The 24,828-nt window shown below is 46.2% G+C and overlaps 1 protein-coding gene across 7 annotated transcripts in view; it reads left to right on the top strand.

Annotated features, from left to right (window-relative positions):
• The first annotated feature begins 1,356 nt into the window (after window positions 1–1,356).
• Window positions 1,357–24,828, top strand: part of LOC149307849 (voltage-gated potassium channel subunit beta-2-like) — a 62,055-nt gene continuing 38,583 nt past the window's right edge. For 4 of the 7 annotated variants that reach the window (XR_016282080.1, XR_016282077.1, XM_089534511.1 and 1 more), the window contains exons 1-3: window positions 1,357–1,441; window positions 18,448–18,564; window positions 19,694–19,735. Coding sequence is in view for 3 of the 7 variants with exons in the window: in XM_089534511.1 (XP_089390637.1) it covers window positions 18,488–18,564; window positions 19,694–19,735 (119 nt within the window). In the remaining 4 variants the exon portion in view is untranslated. Of the gene's footprint in view, window positions 1,442–2,473; window positions 2,492–6,014; window positions 6,245–18,447; window positions 18,565–19,693; window positions 19,736–24,828 lie in introns of those variants that run through there. The other 3 variants (XR_016282079.1, XR_016282078.1, XM_089534512.1) reach the window with 3 other exon arrangements.

Raw genomic sequence — 24,828 nt, 5'->3', positions numbered from 1 at the left:
TTACAGATCATAAATATTAATCTGAGTCCTATATTTAATCCTAGCTGTAGGAGGACTGTTGAATCTATAGGGTTTACTTAGCAATTGACTGACAAAGCCATTATTTAGGTCCAAAACATGCTGCAGAAATAATACAGTTTCAGACCACTTCGACTGCCCTAGGATCCTGGGATTTGTAGTGTGTTGGGGCCCCCAGAGCTCTCTGACAGAAAAGGCTAAATGCCTCATAAAACTACAGTTCCCAGGATTCCCTAACACTGAGCCCAGGGCAGGTTTCAAACTGAGTTATCCCTGCAAGGCGGTTTGGACCTTTGGTTGAGGCCTAATAACAGGATGGAGGCCAAAATGAAGGTGGCTAAGGTTGTATCTGCACTGTAGAAATAATGTTGTGAAGGAGAGATGTAGGCCACTTGGGTACCAAATGGATACCCAAAGGATGTTGCAAAGGAGGGATGTAGAAAGGGATGCAAGCCACCTGGGTACCAAATGGGTACCTAAGGGATGCTGCAAAGGAGGGATGCAGGCCACCAGGGTACCAAATTGGTACCTAAGGGATACTGTGCAGGAGGGTTGCAGGCCACCTGGGCACCAAATGGATATACAGAGGATGCTGCAAAGGAGGGATGTAGAAAGGGATGCAGGCCACCTGGGTACCAAATGGCTGTCCAAAGGATGCTGCAAAAGAGGGACGCAGAAAGGGATGCAGGCTACCTGGGTACCAAATTGGTACCTAAGGGATGTTGCAAAGGAGGGATGCAGGCCACTTGGGTACCAAATGGATACCCAAAGGATGCTGCAAAGGAGGGATGTAGAAAGGGAAGCAGGCCACCTGGGTACCAAATAGGTACCCAAAAGATGCAGGCCACCTGGGTACCAAATGTGTACCTAAGGGATGCTGCAAAGGAGGGATGCGGGCCACCTGGGTACCAAATAGGTACCCAAAAGATGCAGGCCACCTGGGTACCAAATGGGTACCTAAGGGATGCTGCAAAGGAGGGATGCAGGCCACCAGTGTACCAAATAGGTACCCAAAAGATGCAGGCCACCCGGGTACCAAATGGGTACCTAAGGGATGCTGCAAAGGAGGGATGCGAGCCACCTGGGTACCAAATAGGTACTCAAAGGATGCTGCAAAGGAGGGATGCAGGCCACCTGGGTACCAAGTGGGTACCCAAAAGATGCTGCTGATGCAGAGAGGGGAGGGTTCACCAGCAGTTGCCGCCTCTCTTTGGCCAAGCAGCCCATCGCTCACCGGGAGGCGTCTCCCTCCCCAGCCAATCCCCGCCTCCCAGGCAGGGGGAGTCATTTGCATGCCTGTTGATTGACGCCTGGGGGCCCCCAATCAGGAGCTGCGGGGGCGGGGCTGGGCTTCCACGAGGGCGAAGATGGTGTGAGGCTGCTGCTGGGTGACCGCTTGCTTTGGCTGCCGTCGTTGTTGCAGGTGAAGGGCTTTTTTTTTGGGGGGGGGGGCGCATGGGGATATCATTTGGGGGGCAAGGGGGTGTTATTTGCATGCAAGGGGAGGGGGGCTTGTTGCAAAGGTTGGAAAGAAAGCAATGCATGCCTGGGATGTTTGCAAAGAGGTTGGGGGGTTGCAATATATCTATATCTATCTATATATTTGTGTATGTATTATGATTATGATTTGCAAGGAAGGAAGTTGGTGGCTTATGTTTTTTTTCGCCACGAGAGTGGAGCTGGCAAAGAAGCCCCTGGTGCAGAAGAAAAGGAAGGAGGGAGGCTTGGAACCATATTTTGGGTGGTTTTTTATTGCATTGTGGGTGTCACACTTCCTGCTCTGCAGAGTGTTGCAAAAGCACCAGGCATCCTCTTGCCTCTCTTTTTTCTCTCTCTGTGTGTGTGCATTGTGGGATCTGTCACATATACACACACACACACACAAAATCTGCATTGGGAAACACTGCAACAGATGCAGTTCCTCCCAACGATCAAAAGCAGGAGTGGGTTTGAGAGTGTGGCAGCTCCATTTTTACCTTCTTCTCCTTTTGTCACTTGCTTTCCTTTGTTTCTGTCCTCTCCTTGTTGGAAAGGTTTGCTCCCCTTTGATGCTTATAGGCTCCCACCTATCCAAAATGATGGCTCAGAGGTACCCATTTCCATGCCATTCTGTACCTGCGAAGGGTGCGGTAGGGAGCCAAGGAGGCCCGCGACCTGAATGTTTTGAGATCCATGCGGCATTTTTGTTTGTTTGTTTGTTTGTTTTGGCACAGAGCAGCTGCATTCTCCCTTTCCTGCATTGATGAATTGACAAAACACATTGCCTTTCTTGGTGCATGCCTTTTTCTTCCCCTTTGCAGGAAGGAGCGCAGACCAGATCGCAGTGGTTTGTCTCCACCAGAACTGTTTTTTTTTCTGGGTTAAGGGACCAGGTTTGGCGCATAGAGGGAGCATGCATGCGGCGGCTTCTGCTGCTGTTGCTGCAGCTCATGTTTTTTCTTCAGTGCAGTTGCAAACCAGGTGCACCGTTTCGGTACGTCGGGTACCTTTTAGGTTGCTTCGGTAACGTTGGATGCGTTCGGAAGGTGGTTTGCTGGTGTTACTTCTTGTAATAACCAGAGATGTGCTTTGAATTGTACCCCATCCGACGAATGGATGGCGGATCGTGCCTTGTACTTGCTTTCCTGGTTGGAAATTTTGGAGGGAAAAGTGGGATTGGACCCACACGAAAACCCGAACTTCTTGCAGCTTGGCTGCTCAAACCCATTGGACGCCGAAGTCGCCTTCGAATGATGTGCCAAATATTTGGAAGCATCGGAGACGGCAGAGAGAGAAGTCAAGGGGCATTTCTGGGGTTCATAGCGGTGCATTTTGACCATGGAAGGTCAAAATGCACCAAAAATAACCCCAAAGTCACGTGTGGCTTGTTGTGTTGTTGCTTCTGTCGTATGGGACTACTGTTTCTGCACCAGCTCTTTCTTTACTATCTTGGTAACTTATGTAACAAGGAACAGAGAGAGCATCACTGTTGTGGAGTGAGATACCACCTTGGAAAAATGTTATTTTAATGTATTTTTCTATGTCTTCCCCAACATACGGTCCTCTTGGCAAAGTCCCATGTCCAAGTCAGATCCCTGCCCCAAACCGATTGCAACCAAAATGTCAGAAAAATGCAGGAGGGAGAAGGGGGGAAAGGAGGGATGGCAATGCAAGGAAGGGTAAAAGGAGGGGGGAATGTGTTGGAAAAGTGTGTTATTATGACTTGAATTAAGACTGTCGTCCTGCTTGGACACATTTGCTGCTCAGTTTGCACATTTATGTACCGGACGCGCATGCAAAGTGGCTTGTGAAATTAGAGACAAAAACCATGTCCAAGAGAAGAGAGCCAATATTGTGGAATACACACATGCATGCATTCAATCCCAGTGATAAATGGGCAGCCTACTGACCACAGACTGCTGTTAGACAGTCAATTAAAAGCAGTTTCATTTAGAAGCAGACTTTGGCAATTGTCTCTTAAAAGCACCATTTAGAAACCAGTCAGAGAAAAGCCCAGCAAACTCACCCAGAAGGAAGGAGAAGATGGCAGGGCTGCCACTGAGAAGACCCTGTCTCTGGTGTCCCTCAGCCTAGTGTTTTTGCTGGTGGTCATGCCAGGAGGTCTTCTGTGGCCTATAGTAAGGTACTAAGGCCTGTTACAGACTGCCAAAATAAAGCTGCTTTGGGTCTCTTTGGAGGTATGCTGTTTAAATGATGCATGCATCCTAGGAATCTGGAAGCTGCGTCAAAGCTGCACTCCAGTGCTTAGGAATGGAGTGTGGCTTTGGCGTGACCTCTGGACTCTTAGGACCCATGCATCATTTAAACAGCATACCTCCAAAGAGACCTGAAGCAGCTTTATTTTGAGAGTCTGTAACAGGCCTAAGTTTGCAAATGGGCCCACAAAGGCACGGATACTCCATTGTTGGTGCAGAATCAAAGCTATGTGCTCCATGCAAGCATCTGGCCAAAGGGTTTCCTTTGTGAACATGTCTCTTTCATGGATATGTGGGTGCCTAAATTCAGATACAATGGGCCCTTGGTATCTGCTGGGGTTTGTCCCAGGACCCCCCATGGATACCAAAAGCCATGGATGCTCAAGTCCTGTTATATGGGGTATTATTATTATTATTATTATTATTATTATTATTATTATGGGCCCTTGGTATTCCCTGGGGTTTGGTTCCAGGACCCCCCCCCCCCCATGAATACCAAAATCCATGGATGCTCAAGTCGTATTATATATCATGTATTGTTATTATTATGGGCCCTTGGTGTCAGTTGGAGTTTGGTTCCAGGACCTTCCATGGATACGAAAATCCATGGATGCTCAAGTGCCATTATACATAATGGGATATTACTATCATAATTATTATCTTTACTATTATTACAGTGGGCTTTTGATATCTGCTGAGGTTTGGTTCCAGGACCTTCCATGGATGCCCAAATCCACAGATGCTCAAGTCACAATCTATGCAATGGGGTATTGCTATAACAATTGTTATCATTATCATTATGGGCCCTTGGTATCCACTGAGGTTTGGTTCCAGGACCGTCCTGGATCCCCAAATCCATGGATGTTCAAGTCCAATTTTATACAATAGGGTATTATTATTATTGTGGCTCTTGGTTTCTATTGGTGTTTGGTCCCAGAACCCCCAAAATTCATGGATGCTCGTCCCATTATATACAATAGATTATTATTATTATTATTATTATTATTATTATTACAGTGAGACTTTGGCATCTGCTGAGGTTAGGTTCCAGGACCTTCCATGGATACCAAAGTTCATGGATGCTCAAGCCCCATTAAATACAATGGAGTAGTGAAATGGTGAAGCCAAAGTTTGCTTTAGGGATTTTTAAAAGTATTTTCAGTCTTCTGGATGAAGAGTCCCTGGATGGCGCAAGGCCAATGGTTACAATGGTGATTATTGATATCTGTAGCATTCAAAGACATAGCCGTGTTAAAGCCAAAACACACTGCAGAAAACAATCCGATCTGAGACTGCTTTAACTGCCCTGGTTCAATGCTAGGAAATCCTGGGAATCACTGTAAAGTGAGGTGAGACATTCAGCCTTCTCTTTCAGAGAGCTCCTTTGCTGCCACAGTCTACAATTCCCAGGACTGCTTTACTATCCTATACATTTGCTTTCCTCTTGCAGATGTTTCCAAATGGCCCTTGCTTTTTCTGGGGATGATATTCAGCCTTCTGTGTGCATTTTCTTTAAAAACCTTCAGTCCAAACAGCATTCTTGTATAAACCATGCCTTCCTTAGCCTCCTGAGGTGATGGACGGTCTCTCCGGTTGGGAGAGCGTTTTTTGCTGAACATAGCTCCTTTCCAGTTAAAAGGAAAATGCTAGTGAGTCGGTGGAGGCGCTAAAATGAAAAACGAATAAAGGCTTGGGCATGGTTTCAAGCGTTTCGTTTTGAGTCATGCAAACTTATTTACCAAGCTGTTTGTGGAAAGGTTTGCCTTCCCCTTTTTGCCACCTCCTCCTCTGTCCCAAAAAGGCTCTTGTGGTTTTCTGGCATGGCTTTGCCCATTATTAACCCTTTTGCGCAAATTGCACAAGCGTCTCCTCCGCCCGAAACCTCTTTCTTACTCATTTTTCCTGTGTCTTGCGCACCCAGCCATTAACCTGCTCCCCACCTCTGACTTTTCGGCGGCAGCGTCGGGCCTTGCGAACGCTTGGCAGCAGGCAGCTGGTTTTGCATTTTTCTGGTTGGCGTCACCCGTGTCGTTTGGACGCGGACGCTGTCACATCTGCGCCTGCACTTGGGGCATCACTTGAATAATTGAAAAATCTGTGTCATGCAAGAAGAGGAGATGGTGGCAGTGATGGGGACTGCAAAGGTCCGGGTGTTGCATTGAGACAGATCGGTGCGCTTAATCTCTATGAACGCTTTGCCAGTCTTTCTGCATTGTTGAATCCGGTGCGCGTCATCCTTACGTTCCTAATGGGTTTTGCTTGTAGGATGCAAAAGAGTGACTCACCTGCACAGGAGGCTGTCCTCTGTCTTTCTGCATGAGTCAATGGTCTGGAAATGCCTCTCGGTCAGAGCGGAGACTCCTGCAGACATCCAAGCGGACGTTTCTGCTGAGGAACTGGATCGTTCGATCGCATCTGCTGCTGCTGCAAAAAAGGAGCAGATTGATCTACCCCCTGTTTGGCAATGGATTAAAAGAGGGGCAAAACCTGAGCTGTGAATCATGCAGTGATACAAGGGACACACTGAGTAGGTAGGTAGTCTTGCATAAGCCTTTATTTCACTAGTGCTCCATCAAACTAGTGTGTCTCGGTGGCATATCTGGCTGTCGATAGGGTCCTCTCTTTTTTTAAATGGGAAATAAGTGTGCCTAGACTTGCCACCTTAGGAACTTAAGAAGGGGTTATTGTCGATTGTACGTTGGACATGAGCCAGCAGCGTGATGCTGCAGCAGAGAAGGCTATACTGTTTTGGCCCACATTAATAGCAGCCAAGTTTACCAACTCTAGTCAGCCAGAGTCTTGCATTTTTTGGATCCAAAGATGGATATGGACACATTGGAGTTGTTTCTTTGTATAGTTGTGGAAGATGGGCAGTGTAGGAAGCTGATAGCGTGGGGGAAATTGTGTTATTTGAGATGTGGTGCCGAGGGAGAGTTCTGCAGATCTGAAAAAGCAAATGAATGGATCCGAGAGCAAACCAAGCCTGGATTCTTCCTAGAAGCCAAGATGACTAAACCAAGACTGGCGTACTTTGGATACATCAAGAGATGATGTGACTCATTGGAACAGGTGATAATGTTCTGTAATGTTGAAGGCATTAGGAAAAGAGGGGGACCGTGCTCCAGGGGGGTTGATTCATTCATGCCATGTCTTCAGGTTTTGCATTTCTGTTGCTCTTCACACACACATAAAGGTCTGTCCATGGACCCTCCACTCCATGCATCTAAGGAAGCAAATCCAAGTCTACCAAAGCTCACGCTTCTTTCTTTTGGTGCTACAAGATCCCTTTGCATGCCTAGAAAGAAATGCAGTCGGAAAATGAGAGCGGGGTATAAATACTCCAAATAAAATAAATGAATAGTCGTGTGGCCCTTGCAGAAACAACAGAGCAACCTGTTGAGCAACACAGACCAAACACACAAAAATGCAAGGGTTGATACTTCCTATAAAACAGGAATAACTTGCGTCAACAGGCCCAGGGCCCACAAAGATTGCAATTATTATTATTATTATTATTATTATTATTATTGAAAATCAAACACATCTTCCTCACAAAACTACAGTTCCTAGAATTTTGTAGCGTTGAGCCAGGGCATTTAAAGCGTTCTCAAACTGGATTATTTCTGCAGTGTGTTTGGGACCCAAATCTCTCCAAGAAAGCTCAATGATAGGTTTGCCTTACGGTCTCCATAAGTCGGAAACGACTTGAAGTCGCACAACAACAAGTTGGAGAGGTCTAGTGCCGCCACAAACTGCAAATCCCAGGATTACGGTTAAAGTGGTGCCAAACTGGATTGTTTCTGCAACGCAGGTGCAGCCCTGGAGGTCTTGGAGCAATGCAAGAGTTTGGTTTGGTTTTGCAGCTTTTGGGGGCCTTAGAAAGAGCAGAAAAGACAGTGGCAGCTGCCTGGGAACTGGGGAGTTATCCGAGGCTCTGGTGCTTGGCAAAGATGTGGATCCACGAACCCTTCAGAAGGGCTTTTTGCCTTTGGGCGACATTGCCTGCCGCCCGGGTGACTCCGCCAAGTTGCGCTTGAGTCACTCTTCGGCTTGGTGAAAGCTTCGCCCGCAGGGAAGGGCACTCTCATCCCGATGCACAAATTAGAGGAAGGCGGATGCCTGCGATGAAAAGGCATTTCAAGAAACGAATAGCCCAAGAGACGGGCATCTGGCTGTCAGACAGCCTGGGAATGAGAGGACCGTGCCACGTTTGGGATGGCACTTGGTGGGCATCCTTTGCCAAACCAATGCAGGGAGAGAGGCTTTCCTCCTTGGAAAGAGTCGGGAGCAAAGCATGAAACCTGGAAGACATAGGATGGGTTTTGGAGATAGATAGATAGATAGATAGATAGATAGATAGATAGATAGATAGATAGGAAAGCCATTTACATCAGATACTGGCAAACACCATCACATAACATCAACCCATTCGCTTCAGTAGTTAGTTTATCAGTCTCCATATACTCATATAATTTCGTTAGCCAGGTTTTCCAGTTAGTGGCATACACCGTTCTGGCTGCTGTGGTCATATACTGTAAAATAGCAGTTTGCCATGTTTTCTATCTAGTTCCTCATCTTCTTCCATACTCGATGGGTACAATTTTTGGTTCTGGGTATTCTTGGACATCTAGTATTTCCCTTGTTTTGACACGAATCAGGTTCCGCCGTTTCTTTGCATATTTGCATTCGGAATATTTTGTTTCTATGCTGCTTTTGTCCCTAAGTGGCTAACACCATCGTTTGAAAGAAAACACATGTTTGTGGCTGTGGAAATGTTGCAGTTTTGATTAGTTGGGGTTTTGAGTAATATGCTCTCTCTAGGAATCTCTAGGTCCTTCGGCGCAACTCTGCTGGGCTTTTCTAAAGTCCTGAATTTATCATGGAAGGCTAGGTTTCATTAAATTGTGGACTAAATAACCTGGAATGGAATTGCCGCCTTGCTGACATGGAGACCATGGACCTCAGATATTGAACTGGAGGGGCCAAGGCCCTGAACTTGGGTTGTCATTGTTGTTGTTGCTGTGGTTGTGTGCCCTCCAAGTCATGGCCACCTTAAGGCAAAACTATCATAGGGTTTTTCTTGGACGGTCCGGACCCTTGTATAAACGGGCATAAAACTGCACTTTTCTTGCAGAGAGAGAGAGTATGTGTGTGTTGTGTATGCAAAGACAGCAGTAAGGCTTTCTTGGCCCTGAGTGCGAAGTCACAAGCGGTCGCTCGGCTGAGTCATCTGGGAGTGTTGCAAAAAGTCCCTGCCGAAGCACTTGGGAAGGGTTGCTGAGTTGCTTCATTTTGGGGCTGAGCAAAAGAATAAAACCACAGCAGCATTTTTTGTTTGTTTGTTTGTTTTGGAGCAGAAGGGAGAAACTGGTCATGAATGTGACAGTTCTCAGCAAGCACCGGGGAGCCGGGTTTTTGGATCATGCCCCTGGCAAAAGGTTCATATTTCCTTCCAAAATTGTGTACACTCGGTTCCTGGTGAAAATATGCATTTATCATGAACAGAGACAGCCTCTGAATGTAGTTCTGCAGGATGCGGCTGCTTGGGATGGAGACAAGCAGTGGACTGGCTTAGAGAGAGGAAGGTTTTGTTCAAATTGTCTTTTGCAAATTGAATGAGCCGAGTTACTTTTGGACCTACTACAGCTCCCAGAATCCCCGCAGCCAGCATGGCTAGAGTAGCTGGAAGATTTTGGAAACGGGAGTCTGGAGGTGACTGCAATGAGTGAGAAGTGACACCCACTATGGGGGACACCCATCTTGACCAGACCTAGGCTGGGGGAGATTATGGGGGACACCCATCTTGACCAGACCTGGGCTGGGGGAGATTATGGGGGACACCCATTTTGACCAGACCTGGTCTGGGGGAGATTATGGGGGACACCCATTTTGACCAGACCTGGTCTGGGGGAGATTATGGGGGACACCCATTTTGACCAGACCTGGTCTGGGGGAGATTATGGGGGACACCCATCTTGACCAGACCTGGGCTGGGGGAGATTATGGGGGACACCCATTTTGACCAGACCTGGTCTGGGGGAGATTATGGGGGACACCCATTTTGACCAGACCTGGTCTGGGGGAGATTATGGAGGACACCCATTTTGACCAGACCTGGGCTGGGAGAGATTATGGGGGGACACCCGTCTTGACCAGACCTGGGCTGGGAGAGATTATGGGGCACACCTGTCTTGACCAGACCTTGGCTGGGAGAGATTATGGGGGACACCCATTTTGACCAGACCTGGGCTGGGAGAGATTATGGGGCACACCTGTCTTGACCAGACCTGGGCTGGGAGAAATTATGGGGGACACCCATTTTGACCAGACCTGGGCTGGGGGAGATTATGGGGGACACCCTTCTTGACCAGACCTGGGCTGGGGGAGATTATGGGGGACACCCGTCTTGACCAGACCTGGGCTGGGAGAGATTATGGGGGACACCCATTTTGACCAGACCTGGGCTGGGAGAGATTATGGGGGGGGGGGCACCCGTCTTGACCAGACCTGGGCTGGGAGAGATTATGGGGCACACCTGTCTTGACCAGACCTTGGCTGGGAGAGATTATGGGGGACACCCATTTTGACCAGACCTGGGCTGGGAGAGATTATGAGGGGGACACCCGTCTTGACCAGACCTGGGCTGGGAGAGATTATGGGGCACACCTGTCTTGACCAGACCTGGGCTGGGAGAGATTATGGGGGACACCCATTTTGACCAGACCTGGGCTGGGGGAGATTATGGGGGACACCCGTCTTGACCAGACCTGGGCTGGGAGAGATTATGGGGCACACCTGTCTTGACCAGACCTGGGCTGGGCGAGATTATGGGGGACACCCATTTTGACCAGACCTGGGCTGGGAGAGATTATGGGGGGATACCCATCTTGACCAGACCTGGGCTGGGAGAGATTATGGGGGACACCCATTTTGATCAGACCTGGGCTGGGGGAGATTATAGGGGACACCCGTCTTGACCAGACCTAGGCTGGGGGAGATTATAGGGGACACCCATCTTGACCAGACCTAGGCTGGGGGAGATTATGGGGGACACCCATCTTGACCAGACCTGGGCTGGGAGAGATTATGGGGGGACACTCGTCTTGACCAGACCTGGGCTGGGAGAGATTATGGGGGACACCCATTTTGACCAGACCTGGGCCAGGGGAGATTTTGGGGGATACCTGTCTTGGCTGGACCTGGGCTGGGGGTGGTTTGGGGGGACACTCGTCTCTGACAAATGTGGGTTTTGGGGACACCTGGCTCAGCCAGAGATGGGGCATCCTTTCCCTGGGTTCCAGACCTTATGCGATTAGCCAGTGCCACCCTATTTGAAGCACTGCACCTTCCCATATAGCTTCATTTGGGGTGGATGGGAGAGATGAGGAGGCATAGGAAGAGAAGGACCATGGAGGGAAACAGCCCAGATGGCTGCTTTGGTGAAGGTTTGCAGAAGCGGAGTCCTGCTGACTCAGGCCTCCTTGTCGAATGGAGAAAAAGGCAATGCTGCGGCAGTGAGATCAGAAGCTGGGAGGGAGAAGCGCAAGGAGTGGGATTCGGGTGCATTTCACTTGCTCAAATAACCACCAAACGTTTTGGCTGTCGGTCGACCCAGACTAGACTTAATAAATTATTTTGGCATTAGGGGTGGCCATTGTCTGTCCAGAATCCAGCAGGGAATGGGGTGAGAAAGTGGCTCCTGCCCTACTTTTCTCCTCCCTCCTCTGTTTTCCCATCCCTTCTTCCCCAGCACATCCGTTCATCACTCTGCTTTTCACCATGCCTCCTTCCTAGGTTCATCATCTTGCCCTGCATTTTTTATTTTGCTCCTGCCTTTCAATCCTTGTCTCTTCTTTGATGGACCTTTGAAGTCTCAGAAGAAGCATCCAAGGTAGGCTTTGCTATCGTAAAACGTTATTCACCTTTTCTTAGAGAGGGGGAAGAGTAGGGTTTGGGGGTTCTTTGTGGGGTTCCTTCCTCCCCAGATACATGACCGTAGATGCACCAAACTCTCCGCATATGTTGCCAGAAATCCATCTTTCCTAGGCTCTGGGCTATTTCCACTTGAATAATATCATTTTTCCCCCTGTGTGCCGGTATGAGACAAGCCATTTTTGGGGAGATCACCCAATTTGCAATGACCTCTTTTGCATCCCGGTGTTATAGTACTTGGGTCCATTCCTTCCAAGACAGCAGCCCCGTTTCTGGGAAGAAATCCCCAAATCTCTTTTGGGGCCAATGGGGAATAAGGTGGGCAGTGCTATCGTCTTGGACAGGAACCTGTGAGCTGATCTCTTCACTGCCCCAAAGAATAGTGTGCGGTTATTTCCAAGATGTGCGCTTGTGCATTGTGGCATTCCCAGGTTGCATAGCAGTTTCCATGGCAGCTGGGTGGGAAAACAAGGCTTGTCATCTTCCATTCGATGCAAGAAAAAAGAGGGTGTTAGCGCACATAGATCCTTCTCTCCTTTTGTCCTTGGGTTCGTTCTGCTTTTTCTTTGGAGCCATCGAGAAGAAAAACAAAGGGATGAGGTGGAGTCAAGCATTTGGAGAGAGATGGGAGGCAGGTAACTCAGCTTGCCTGCATTTTTTGACATGGAGGGCTGTGTCGGAAATCTTGCATGCATCATTTTGTTGTTGTAGTAGTTAAAACCATTGTGTGACACCAGTGACAGCAATGGACACGTAGTGGACCTCTGAGTGCAGCACTTGAAGGGCTTGTATTTTGTGGTGTGTGACAGATTGTGGATGCAGGCAAAGGTCTGGAGGATGAGAAGGAGGTGATTTGTTTGCACTCGAGAAAAGGAGCTCTCAAAAGGCACGTGTTTGCCAAAGTTTGCAACTTCAGTTTCAGTACGCCTGCTTCTTTTGAGATGGTTTGTCGTCTTTGCTGGTTTACGTGATGCGACGGAAGGTTAATGTTTCCATGCCATGCAGGAGTACACAACTGAGAGATGCCCATCCAAACTGGGCTTAAAAGCCTCCAAAGAAGGAGGCAGCGTCTTCCATTGGCAAACAGCTCTTACTGTCAAGAAGTTCTTCCTAATGTTTTGGCGGAATTTCTTATCTTGCAATTTGAATCCATTTTCTGTTCTCTGGAGCAGCAGAAAACAAGCTCCATCTTCTGCATGGCATCCCTTGAGATATTGGAAGGTAGACATCAGGTCGCCTCTCCATCTTCTTTTCTCCAGGCTTAACATCCCCAGCTTCCAGTCATTCTTCCGGTGTTTTCTTGGCAATCGAGATCTGCCACCGTTGTCTTGCAGAGAAAGGGTGACTTCCAAAGAAACCCAGTGGCTTTCCATGTCTATCTGGAAATCGTTTTGCCGAAAAAATATGCACAGAGGGGTTTTCGTCCCCCATAAAAAAATGCACCATTATCATGCAAACAGTTCATGTGTATTTTTCTGCAGAACCGTTTCCTGAAAGACTTTGGGAAGTTGTTGCTGTTGTTATTGTATTCCTTCGTCATTTCCAACTTGTGGTAACCCTAAGGCAAACCTATCATGGAAGACCTATTTTCCGGGCAAGTTTCTTCAGAGGGGAGTTTGCCATTGCCATCCTTTGAGGCTGAGAGAGCGTGACTAACAATGTCTAGGTCAATGGGGGACAATATTCTTCCAGACTAAGGATGTAATTCTTCACTAAATTCCATCTTAAAGGAAGCTTTCTTTCCCCCCAAAAAACCATAGTTTCTGAAGCCAATTTGCAATTCGGTGCATATTGTGCACAAAATTTGCACATGGTTGCGCTGCACGGAAAGCAGCATTTTCCACACAGGAAACAACATTTTCTGTAATATTTGGTACCGTGTACGGTGCAAAAAATGCTATTTTCTGTTTTTCTGAATGTTGCGTAGAAAATATCCTAGGCTGTGAAAAAATTTTGCCAGACCGGTCTTCTCTTCATTGTTTCTCTGTGCTTTAAAAAATGCATGCTTTTTCACCATGTGTTGAGTATTTCCAAACATGTTTTCCCATCCCGCCCCAAAGTGGTCTGAGGATTGTAACTGGATTAGGGGTTATTCCTTCCATAAACCCCTTTTGTGCCATCAAACTCTCGTCTGCGAGGGAGAACCCAGCTTCTGCTTTCCCACTTATTAAAGCGCTTGCTTCCGTACATCTGCATTTCCGCAAGGTATTTTTTGGCTCGGCTCGACATCCCGCCATTTCTCAGCCTGGAGAAAATCAAGTTTACTGTGCAAAGCTCTGCAAGAGGAAACAAATTCTGCCCGGTGACATTTCGATGGCATAGATTTTGCTGGAGGGGAAGGGACCGTTCTGTGGATTCCTGGTAGAAAAACAAGTTGTCGTTCCCAGATCTACTCCGTCGGCATCTAGAGATGCACAAAAGTGGCCAGGAATAAGCATTGGGCTGTGAAGAGGAAAATATTTCAAATCGAAGGGAAATGGCTTCGTGGTGCTCCTTGTTCAGGGAGCCCCGAGTTCAAATTCTGCCTTGTTTATTATTATTATTATTATTATTATTATTATTATTATTAAGGTTAATAATAATAATAATAATCAAGGCAGAATTTGAACTCGGGGCTCCCTGAACAAGGAGCTGTTCTTTCAATTCGTAAGCTGCTTTGTGTCCCAATTTTGGGGGAGAAAGCAGGATATAGTAGTAGTAGTAGTAGTTATCCAGCATGGTTTAGTGGTTTGAGTGCTGGACTATGACCCTAGAGACCAAGGTTCGAATCCCTGCTTGACCATTGAGCAAGTCACACTCTCTCAGCCTCAGGAGAAGGCAATGTCAAGCCTATTCTGAACAAATGTCGCGCTTTATTTTCCAAACCTCCACACTCTCACGAGATTCAGGAACAAAAGTGTCAAGGCTAGCCACCATTTTCTTCGCCACTCGCCTCCGGTACTGAAGGAGGAGGTTTGACTTTCTTTGGAGGCATTTTTATAGTATTTCCTTACAATTATCCAAAACTTTTTACCTCAGAAAATACTCTTAACTTATTTATGCCTCAGCTGTTTATTTAAGGTGACAACACTCGGTTCTTGGTGGCAAATTACTGATCTCTTACTTGACACCAAATTTTTACCTCAGAAATCCCCTTTTAAAGATATATTTTTCTTTCAGCGTTCTCTTGTTTTTGGTACTTTCATAACAAATTACCTCAGGGACCGGTAATAATACTTTTCCCCCCAGTGTGGTCAGTTTCCAGATCATCTCCTACACCGTGGACCATTATTACCTCAGAGATTACCCTTGTTGACTTACACCTTATTGCTTTAAATCTACTGGACTTTTATACTTTTTAAGTCCAGGTCAAAATTTTGGGTGTCTGAATCTCGAAATCAGGACCCTGCCATGCCAAGTTTCCCAAGCACGCTAATGATGTCTCTTGGAGGCATTTGCCCATTTGTAGGTCCTCCAGTGCGATTTTATGGCCGGCGTCCAGCCGACGTTGACCATAGAGTTGCGCCGGAGGACCTAGAGATTCCTAGAAAAGTTCAGGTTTTTTAAAAAGTGTTTTCATTTTATTTGCATTTTTTTCCTCTTTCAAAAAGACAACCCAAATCCAAAATGACGACTATTCCTTGCAACCTTCAGGCTTGCCTCCTGCGTCCATTTTGCTTGCAAAGCGATGGGATCCCATCATTATTACTACTACTATTATAATTCTGTTTGTTTATATCCCACTTTATATTTATATTAATATCCCCCAAGTAAAGGGTCTCAATGCCATTCCTTGAAAACTTCGGAGCAGTTTTAATTTCCTCCGAACCGTCAGAAGAAGGCAGTAGAATGGGGCATTTTGCGTGTTTGTTTTTCTCCTGCAATGTCACTTTGCAGCAACCCAATTTTGGCCGGGTCCTTCTCTGGCGGCCCTTTTTGTGTCCTGTTACCGAACACCATCCCTTCCTGGTGTTTTTCTCCCTGTTTCTTATTTTAGTGGCAGAAGCTCCTGGCTGTCTGGGAGGCAGAGAGCTTTTGCTGAGGTTTTCCTTCGCCAGGAACACGATCCCCCAAAAGTCAGGCACCAAGGTGAGAAGAGGTTCGGTGTCTTCCAGATCATCCAACATGGATGCACAAAATGAAGAACTGGGAAAACAATAACAAAACCTCCCCCGAACAAACCTTGCCAAGAAAACCCCATGATAGGTTGGCTTTAGGGTTGCCACAAGTCAGAAATGACCCGAAAGCACACGGTCCCCCATCGAAAGAACTTTGATTTGGATTTCCTGCATGGCAGAATGGGGTTGGACTGAATGGCCTATGGTTCTATGATTCTCAAACTGAGCACTAAAGTTAGAGTAATAATAATAATAATAATGTGCTGTAGGCGCTCCTTTCCCTGCCGGATCAGGGCCTCAGCTGCCAGAATGACAGCCTCCGAGGCCCCGATCCGCCGCTTTCCAGACTGCGGGGAAGCGGCAAAAGGCCGCTTCCCACAGTCTGGAAAGGGGTGTCCTTGGGGCTTCATGCCCCAAGGACACTCGACGGCGGCAGGGAGGAGGAGAAAGGGCCCACTTGACCCCCTTCTTCCTTGCACTGCTGCCGAAGCCGTCTAAAGGCTGCGCCAGCAAAGCAAATCATGGAAGGAGCTCCGTTTCAGAGCTCCTTCTAGCCCCGCGGAAAGGGCGCTCTATACACCCTCGCATGGCGCAAAGACGTCACGTCTGTGCCGCCCCATTTGGAGGCGGCATGTTCATGACGTCGTAATGGTGGCCCCCGTGTGGAACGGGTGCCACCATTTTGTACATCCTGGGGACGTATTAGGGTTAGGTGCGTGCGTAAGGCACACACTTACCCTAACCCTAGTACGTCCCCGGGACATATTTTACACCCGTCTGTAACGGGCCATAGTAAATTTATGTATAGCCTGCCTCTCCCAAAAGGATCAAGGCAGATTGCAACCATAAAATACAATACAATAATAACAAACATAAAACAACATAAATAAAATTGCACAATCCCCTTACACCCTTATTAAACTAAACACACCATTGTAAAATACAATCCGATCAATAAATTAAACAGTATTAAAAGGAGGCATCCTGGGCAGACAAGGGCAAACTATATCAATATCATGGTCAGTCAGGGAAGGCCAAATGATTGTATTCCCCATTATCATGTAAGGATGCAAGAGCTGGACAATAAAGAAAGTCGATAGGAAGAAAATACTTTAAGAAGAGTGCTGAAGATACTGTGGATGGCCAAGAAGACAGACACATGGTTCTTAGAACCGATTGAGCCTAATATCCTTTTGCAAGCCAAGGTGACCCTAATGGAAGCTCTTATGCTTTGGCCACTTCATGAGAAGGCAGGACTCAATGGGGGGAAAATACAGTAATGCTAGGAAAGGTGGAGGGTAGAAGAAAGAGAGAAAGACCTCAAGCTGGATGGATGAGTTTCTTCATAAAGTCATGGGCATGAATTTGCAGGACCTGAGCAGTGGAGGACAAGGGATCTTGGAGATGTCTCATCCACATGGAGATGCCACCATGATTCGGGGCAGCTAATAACAACAAACAGTGCTTGCATTGAACCAGGAATAAATGGACTCTGTTTTTTGGGGGGCAATTTGGGGGCTAAGATTTCTAGACGTGTACATAAGTGAACATAGTAAGTCGGAGAGAGTGCATTTCCTTTTTCCAGCCAGATGGTGTCATCCAAGACCAAGGCATGGTCAAGGAAACGTTGTGGTCACTTGCCATCAAATTGCCCAGTTGAAGACTCCATCCTGAAACATATTGTTGGTCCAACATTATACCATCCCCCAAAGCATGCTTTTCTGTCTATTCTGTGCTTTTCCCCTTAATCTTTCCTCTCTGTTCTTAGCAATGGAATCGGTTGGAAGGAGTGTTAAGTATAGGGTTGCCATTTGTCCCAGAAAACCTGGAAAATCCTGATTTGAAGGGTCTTTAAAAATTGGTTTGTATTAGGGTTAAGGCTAAAACATAGCAATAGGAAAAGTGCAAGGATTAACGTGTCGAATTTGCACATTTAGAACCAGCAAATTAACAATATGCACAATTGTAATCATTTGCCTAATAAGAAAACTGGATACCCGGAGATGAGGAGCTGGAATATGGCAACCCTAGTTACTTATTATTATTTTTAATGGAATATTTTGTACAGAATGAAGCCAAAGCCTTGTTTTGTCCTGGGCTGCTAAAAATATATGGTGGGACTTGCAAAATCTGACAGAGAGATTAAAAAGAGGAACAAGGAAAGAGTTGCATTTTGCCCAGACTTTGCTAAATCAGCAAACAGCTGCAAATGTGGAAGACAAATCCACAAAGCTTGCACTTGGGAAGACAGAATTTGGAGAAGACGAGGGTTTGAGGAGCTGAAATGTAAAGGAGCTAAAACTAAATGGTTTTTTAGCCTTCGTCCCCCAGATTTAAAAAGTAAAATAAAATGGTACATCAAATAAAATCAATATCATGACAAGTGTTATCTTATGGGTTTTGGCCATTTGGAAGAGTCAGAGAGGCATAACACACGCATCCCTATAAAAAGAAATCAAGACCAGGGACCTATTCACACGGCACAGTTATAACACTATGAGTCCACTTTAATTGTTATGGTTCCGTTCCGTTCTATACAATCCTGGGATCTGGAGTTGAGAGAGAGGTACTTAGGATTGTCGTTCCTCACCTAATCCCAATATTGCATAGGATGCAGCCATGGCAGATAAGTAAATTTGCGCAAGGTGATGATGCAATTTGCTTGTGGCTTTCTTAACCCTTTCTTTCTCCTGTTGCTTTTTTAGTGGGTGTTGAAACCAACCGGACCTGGACCCTGGAGGCTCCATGTATCCAGAATCCACCACGGACTCCCCGGCTAGATTCTCGAATAGGCAGACGGGATCCCCAGGCATGATCTACAGGTGAGCAGCATGTTATTTCCCTGATCACTTCTGACCAGATCAGGGCTGCGTTATGAGCTGCAATTAGACAGATAGAAGCCTAAAAGTGGGGAGCAGCAAATGTGGGATTGCACCACATCATGGCACTTTGGAAGAATTGGAGGCCATTTAATCCAACCCCATTCTGCCATGTGGGAATATACAACTAAAGCACCCAAGGAAGACGCCTATCCAACCCTTGTTTAAATATCTCCCAAGATGGAGAGTCTAGCACCCTCCAGCACAATACGTATTCCTCTTGCTGTCATGAAATTCTCCCTAATATTTAGGAATTGTCTCTCTTCTTGCCATTTGAATTCACTGGGTTTTGTTCTAGTCTCCGGAGCAGCAGAAAAAAAGCTGGCTCTGTCTTCCCCGTGACATGCTTTCAGATATTTGAAGATGGCCATAGCGTACCACATTTGGGTCTCCTCTAATAATAATAATTATTATTATTATTATTATTATTATTATTATTATTATTATTATTATTTATAACCCCCTTTTCACCTAAAGGTGGAACGTCAGGCATATATAATCAAGAACGAAACGCCAAAGCACAGCGCCGTTCTCCATCTTCTTCTCCATCTTGAATAGTTTTGCTTCTGTTGCCAAATGAGTCAGGTTTCCAGCCTCATTTGTTGCGTCATTTGTTGACATCTCAGGCTGCGTCTGCACTGCAGAAATAATCCAGTTTGACACCACTTGAACTGCTGGGGCTCAATGCTGGGATTTGGAGTTTGTTGTGACACCAGCCCTCCCTGACAGAGAAGGCTGGGCATCTCACAGGACTCCAGTCCCCTTGGCCATGGTAGTTCAAATGGTGTCAAACTGGATTATTGCTGAAGTGTAGATGCAACCCTCTGGCGTTCCTGGAATGTCACTGCAATGTAGGCTTCTCCCACTTTGTGGCGCTGTTGCAAAGGCTTTGAGTGGCATGTCCTTAAAATGGAAGGAAATGAACGAAAGTGATAGAGTCTTGGGTTGGAAGCCTAGAGAGGTCCAAGTAATGCGTGGGGGGAAATGGTGCCTCCTGCGTCCTGTGCATTTGGGTCATTTTACTATGAGCTCTGGACCATGTCTCTCTTTCTTTCCCTTCTGCTGTCGGAAGTGCGCGCTACGGGAGTCCCAAAAGGCAGCTCCAGTTTTACAGGTAACGGTGTCCTTTTTATCTTCTCAATCTGATCTCCGGCGCAATTGTCGTACTGCTGCACTTGACCTTACGTCTTCTCCTGTTGTTCCAAACAGCAGAAATACAACAGGTATCCCTCTTTACTCATCATGGTAAAACCTTCCCCCCAATGAACACCTCTGGGATTCCTGTAGTTGTTGCAAGGCACAAGAAACTATCTAGGAAAGAAGGATGCACCCCTGTCTGGTTACAATAGTTGGGTATGATGGTAGGATCAGGAACCCTATGTATGCTATAAGTTTCTATAATGTATTTATTTTGCATCATTATGTTTGGGGATCCTTCTAGCGTACTACTTCCAGAGGTGAGCTGGGACTTTCTTGTGTTACTTTGCAAAAGTTGTCAATTTAGTGACCTCTTCGCTAAACCCAGATGTCCGTTCTACCAATTCCAAAAGCCAAAGATGCAATTTTTCCTGGTTGTCTGTTCATCTGTTCCAGAAAAAATTACATGTAAATCCAAGTTGGTAGCCATGTTCAAGGAGAAGTCCTTTTCAGACTCATAGCTAGATCAACTTCATAACTCTAATAAAGTTCCACCTGTTTTGCAAAATGCAGGCACAGTCCTTCGGTTGGCTTGCACAGACTCCCTCCTTACACAAACCTGATAGATCTGTTTGCAAATGGAGGAACAAAAATGTGAGGAATGGCTGTCAATTTGGCCTGTTCCTTCTGGAAACTATCAGTCTTGCAACTTTAGAAAGAAAGCATCATTTGAAATAAAAACCTGATTTGCAAGCATAAGAACTTCTGCTGTAGCTTTGCAATGTGTGGTTGTTTGAAAAGAAAACGTAACTGTGCCGGTCTATTCAGAAATGATGCTAAATCGAGTAGGAAATATTCCTAAGTCAATGCAAATAGGGTTGTGACCTTTGTTCCTTGAATTGACCCCCCAAAAAAAGAGTTTAAAAAATGAAAAATGACATCTAGAAGGGCAAAGAGAGGTGGAATTGGCACAGTAACCTACTCCTGGTCTTCTTACTCTGACTTGTAGCGGCTTTCCCCAGCAAAAGAAAAAAGTCTCTTCCCATCTTTTAACCTGGAGGTGTCAGGACTCGAACCCAAGAACGTCTGTGTCCAAATTTGTCCAAGGGCTATCACTTTTCTGGGGGTGGAGGTGCCCTGGGTTTTTTGGTTCGGAAGCTGTCCGACGTTAATCCTTTAAAGGAGAGGAGCAATCGCACAGGACGCAAAATGGATTCTGTCATTGGATTCCATCATTTTCTGGCTGCAAGCAATTAATAGAAAGGGGAGGAGGAGACATTGGAAATTGAAACCGGGTCCCTGAGGACGGTCTGGTCTTGTCGGAAAGGCTGGGCTCAAAACGGATCGTTGTCGGAAACCCGATCGGCTCTTTCAGATTGCCTTTGCAGCGTCTCTCCAGCTGAAGGTGGGAACCTCTTGTTGTTGTCCTTAAGTCAACTCTGACTTATGGCAACCCTTTAAGGAGAGACTTGAAAGCATCCCTGTTTTCAGCCTCAACAACCGTAGCACCCAAAATCCACAAAACAGTGACACCTTTATCGGCTTGGAAACAGACCGGCAGCCATCGCAACAAGGGAGTTGTGCATCTTTGTGGGTTTTGGATGCTCAGGTCTTTCCGATTCAGAGCTGTGGCTTCCTTGATGTAGTCCATCTGCCTGCAGTGGGTCTTGCCTTTTTTCCTATTGCCTTCCACCTTGCTAAGTATTATTTATTGCCTTTGCTAAATGAGTCCTGTTGTCTGCATCCAAAATACAACAGTCTCTCAGCCGTTTTGGCTTTTAGGTAGAGTCCAGGCTTGATTTGCTCCTATTTAATTGTCTTTTTAGCAAAACAGTATCTGCAAAGCTCTCCTCCTGCACCATATTTCCAAAGGAGTTGGGTTTTGTTTGATATCAGCTTCCTTCACTATCAGGAATACAGGAGTCGAAAATACAGTGAGATGGACAGTCATGGTATTCAGTGACAGATCTTTACACTTGAGGATTTATTTTAGGGTTTGTTTGGGGGTTTTTTTTGCAGCTCTCCTTCCAAGTCTTTGGACTAATCTGCGCTGCAGAAATAAATCAGTTTGACACGGCTTTATCGGCTGTGGATCAATAATTAAATGGAACCCTGGGATTTGTAGTTTGGTGAGATATTTAGCCTTGGCCACAGAGCCCCGGTGCCACAGGAAACTACAAATCCCCGGAGTCCATAGGATGGAGCCATGTCAGTTAAAGCGGTGCCAAAACTGGATTATTTCTGCAGTGCAAATGAGCTGAGTCTTCTGTAACAACCAACAATAGCACCCAAAATCCACAAAACAGTGACAGCTTTATCTGCTTAGAAGAAGACTGGTAGCCAGTGGAGCAGTTGCAACAAGGCAGTTGTGTGTTTATTTTTTGGATTTTGGATGCTATTGTACTTTGCTACCTGGCCAACATGGCTATCCCTGGATATATAACAACCATGCATGCGAGGATGCTCCGTCACTAGCAGTGGCTCTCCTCTAGGGAGGGTTGACTTGGGGCTCAGCTCTTTGTTGGTTCTCTATAACCAGCTACAGGGGAATTACCAGATTCCTCCATTTTGGAGATTGCTGGGCGATGCGGCAATGCAAACCCAGGGGTCGGGCGCTGCCAACCTTGGCCCAGGCCTACCATACCATGCCCATAGCTTTTGCATTTCACCCAGCCTTCCTTCCCTGGCATGGGATGCAAGCATTGTGTCCAGGGAGGATGTGTTGGCAAAATCTGGGCCAATTAACGTTTTCCCCAGAGCGAGTCTGGGAGGCTGTCCAGCCCCCTGCTAATCGGGGAAAGTGCATTAAGAGGGAGGATAAAAGGCCCAGCAATTGCTCTCTTTTCCCTGCCTTTTGACCATCTCCAGCAAAAGGAGCCACTTAGCCTTGGCCAGCCTCCGCATTAGTGGGATCGTTGCCCAGGGAAATGGCCACCGGCTAATGGAGCCTGGCTAGCGGAGGGGGCGGGTTGCGTACAAAAGCACACACAGGAAGGCACAAATAGGCACATCCCCTGTGTCCCACAAGTCATGGGGGTCCCCCCTCCCCCAAAAATATTTCCTTTAACTGTGTTTCCTTTTGTTAAATAAGTGAAAAATCATTCCTCTGCATCCTTCTCCATCCTCCACCCCCAAATCGAATCTAGGACTTAACGGAGACTGGTACCAGCAGGGTGAATTCGCTTTGGTTTTTAGCCTGAACTGCTATACCCTACTCACCAGTTATATTATTATATTCCCCCAATATTTTATTAATAAAGTATTTGTTAATATTAATACCATCATCGTCAACAACATCTTCATCCCCATTTTAAATGAGGCTAAACTCCCCCTGAAGAGACAGGTCCGCCGCACCTTGGGTTTCCTTCCTGCTTTAACCCTGAGCCTGGAAGCTGTGGTTTTTGCAGCGTCCAAAAGTGCAATTAGAAAAGGGGTCAAACAAGTCTTGCATCTTATCACCCTAACTGTTCAATTTATACGCAGGACATATTGTAAGAAAAGCAGGCTTGGAGACAGGAAAATTTTAAGATTGTTGATATTCATTCCTCCCGTTCTCACTCCTCGTTCTTCTGTGTCCAAACAAAACCATGCGCAAAATCCTGCAGCATAGACTGCAACCATCCATGGAGAGAGAAATCCCAAAGGTCCAAGTGGGGTTCAGGAAAGGAAGAGGCACTAAAGACCGCATTGCAAACAAATGAGGGCTAATGGAGCACACCAGGGAATTAAAAAAAAGAAAATCGGCATGTTTCTATAGACTGTAGCAAAACCTTTGCCTGCATAGATCTCAAAAGGCTATGAAACGCCCTTAAAGGCATGGTGGGAGTGATAGCCCTGATGAGGAATCTGTACTCAGGACAAGAGGCGAATGTCGGAACAGAAAATAGGAGGAAGGAATATCAGCCATATATGCAGATGACACCATAATACTAATAGAAAACCTCAAAGACCTGGAGCAACTACTAAGGAAGATCAAGGAAGTGCAAAGACAGGCTTACTGTTGAACATAAACAAAAATAATGACCACGGTGAACCTACACAAATTCAAACTAGACAATGAGGAGGTCGAAATAGTGAAAAAGGTTCTCATACCTGGGGTCAAACATTGATAGAAAGGGGGACTGCAGCCAAAAAATCAGAGGAAGATTAAGAATGGGGAGGGCGGCTGTGAAAGAACTAGAAAAGATCCTAAAATGCAAAGATTTGCACAGTTAAGGCTTGTGCCCGTTGCTTGAGATGTGAGAAAGACTGGCCACAGTGTCCCATGTCTCAGTTACGTCTGTAACATGCTCTATCTCCAATAGAAAACAGTATGCTTGGAATAATTTCCAAAGGACCTCTCACTCCACAGACCACCGCTCTTTTCCTTTCCTCAGAGATGCTGAATCTCCGTTTCTGGGTCTCGCCGTTTCATCATCTTTTCCCTCCGCTTGTGTTTCAGTTCTTCTGCCCCTTGGGATTGCCACATCTATCATCCAGGCTTGCTTTCTTTCTTTTTTCCCCCTCAACCGCAGTTCTGTCTGGCATATTATGTCCTAATGGTTTATCACGTTGCATCTTGCTTGCAGGCTCATAAAAGTTGTGCTTCGATATTTTTTCAGGTTTATGCTCCTGCAGTTTGCAGATGACGGTAAATCCTTTTTTGGTTTCTTTTTGCACAGATTCCAAAGTATCATTGCAACCACTTCATCTTGGCGTAATTTCTTATATTCAGTCTGAGTGATTTTGATGAGTTGGTCAGTAGTTTCATCTCATTCATATTTTTGTGCATTGTGTGTATGTGGGTGTGTATGTATGTATGTGCATATATATATAGAAAGACGCACACACAAACTATAATCTGTAGTCTTCTTTCCAATAGGCCACGGCATTTCTGTTTTCTATGCGTGGTTGAGAAAGGTGAACAGCAAAGGATGTGGATAGGAAGAGAACCAACTCATTTGCTGGAGGAAAGTTCTGCAAATACTGTGGATGGCCAAAAAGATGAATAAATGGGTCTTGGAGCAAGTCAAGCCTGAACTCTTCCTAGAAGCCAAGATGTCTAGAATCATAGAATCATAGAATCATAGA

This window comes from Sceloporus occidentalis, unplaced genomic scaffold, assembly GCF_023333645.1.
Source record: "Sceloporus occidentalis isolate IW3139 unplaced genomic scaffold, rSceOcc1.0.p SCAF_8, whole genome shotgun sequence".
Taxonomy (NCBI): Eukaryota; Metazoa; Chordata; class Lepidosauria; order Squamata; family Phrynosomatidae; genus Sceloporus; species Sceloporus occidentalis.
Note: the sequence above shows the minus strand (reverse complement) of the source record. Positions and strands in the feature narration are given on the sequence as shown.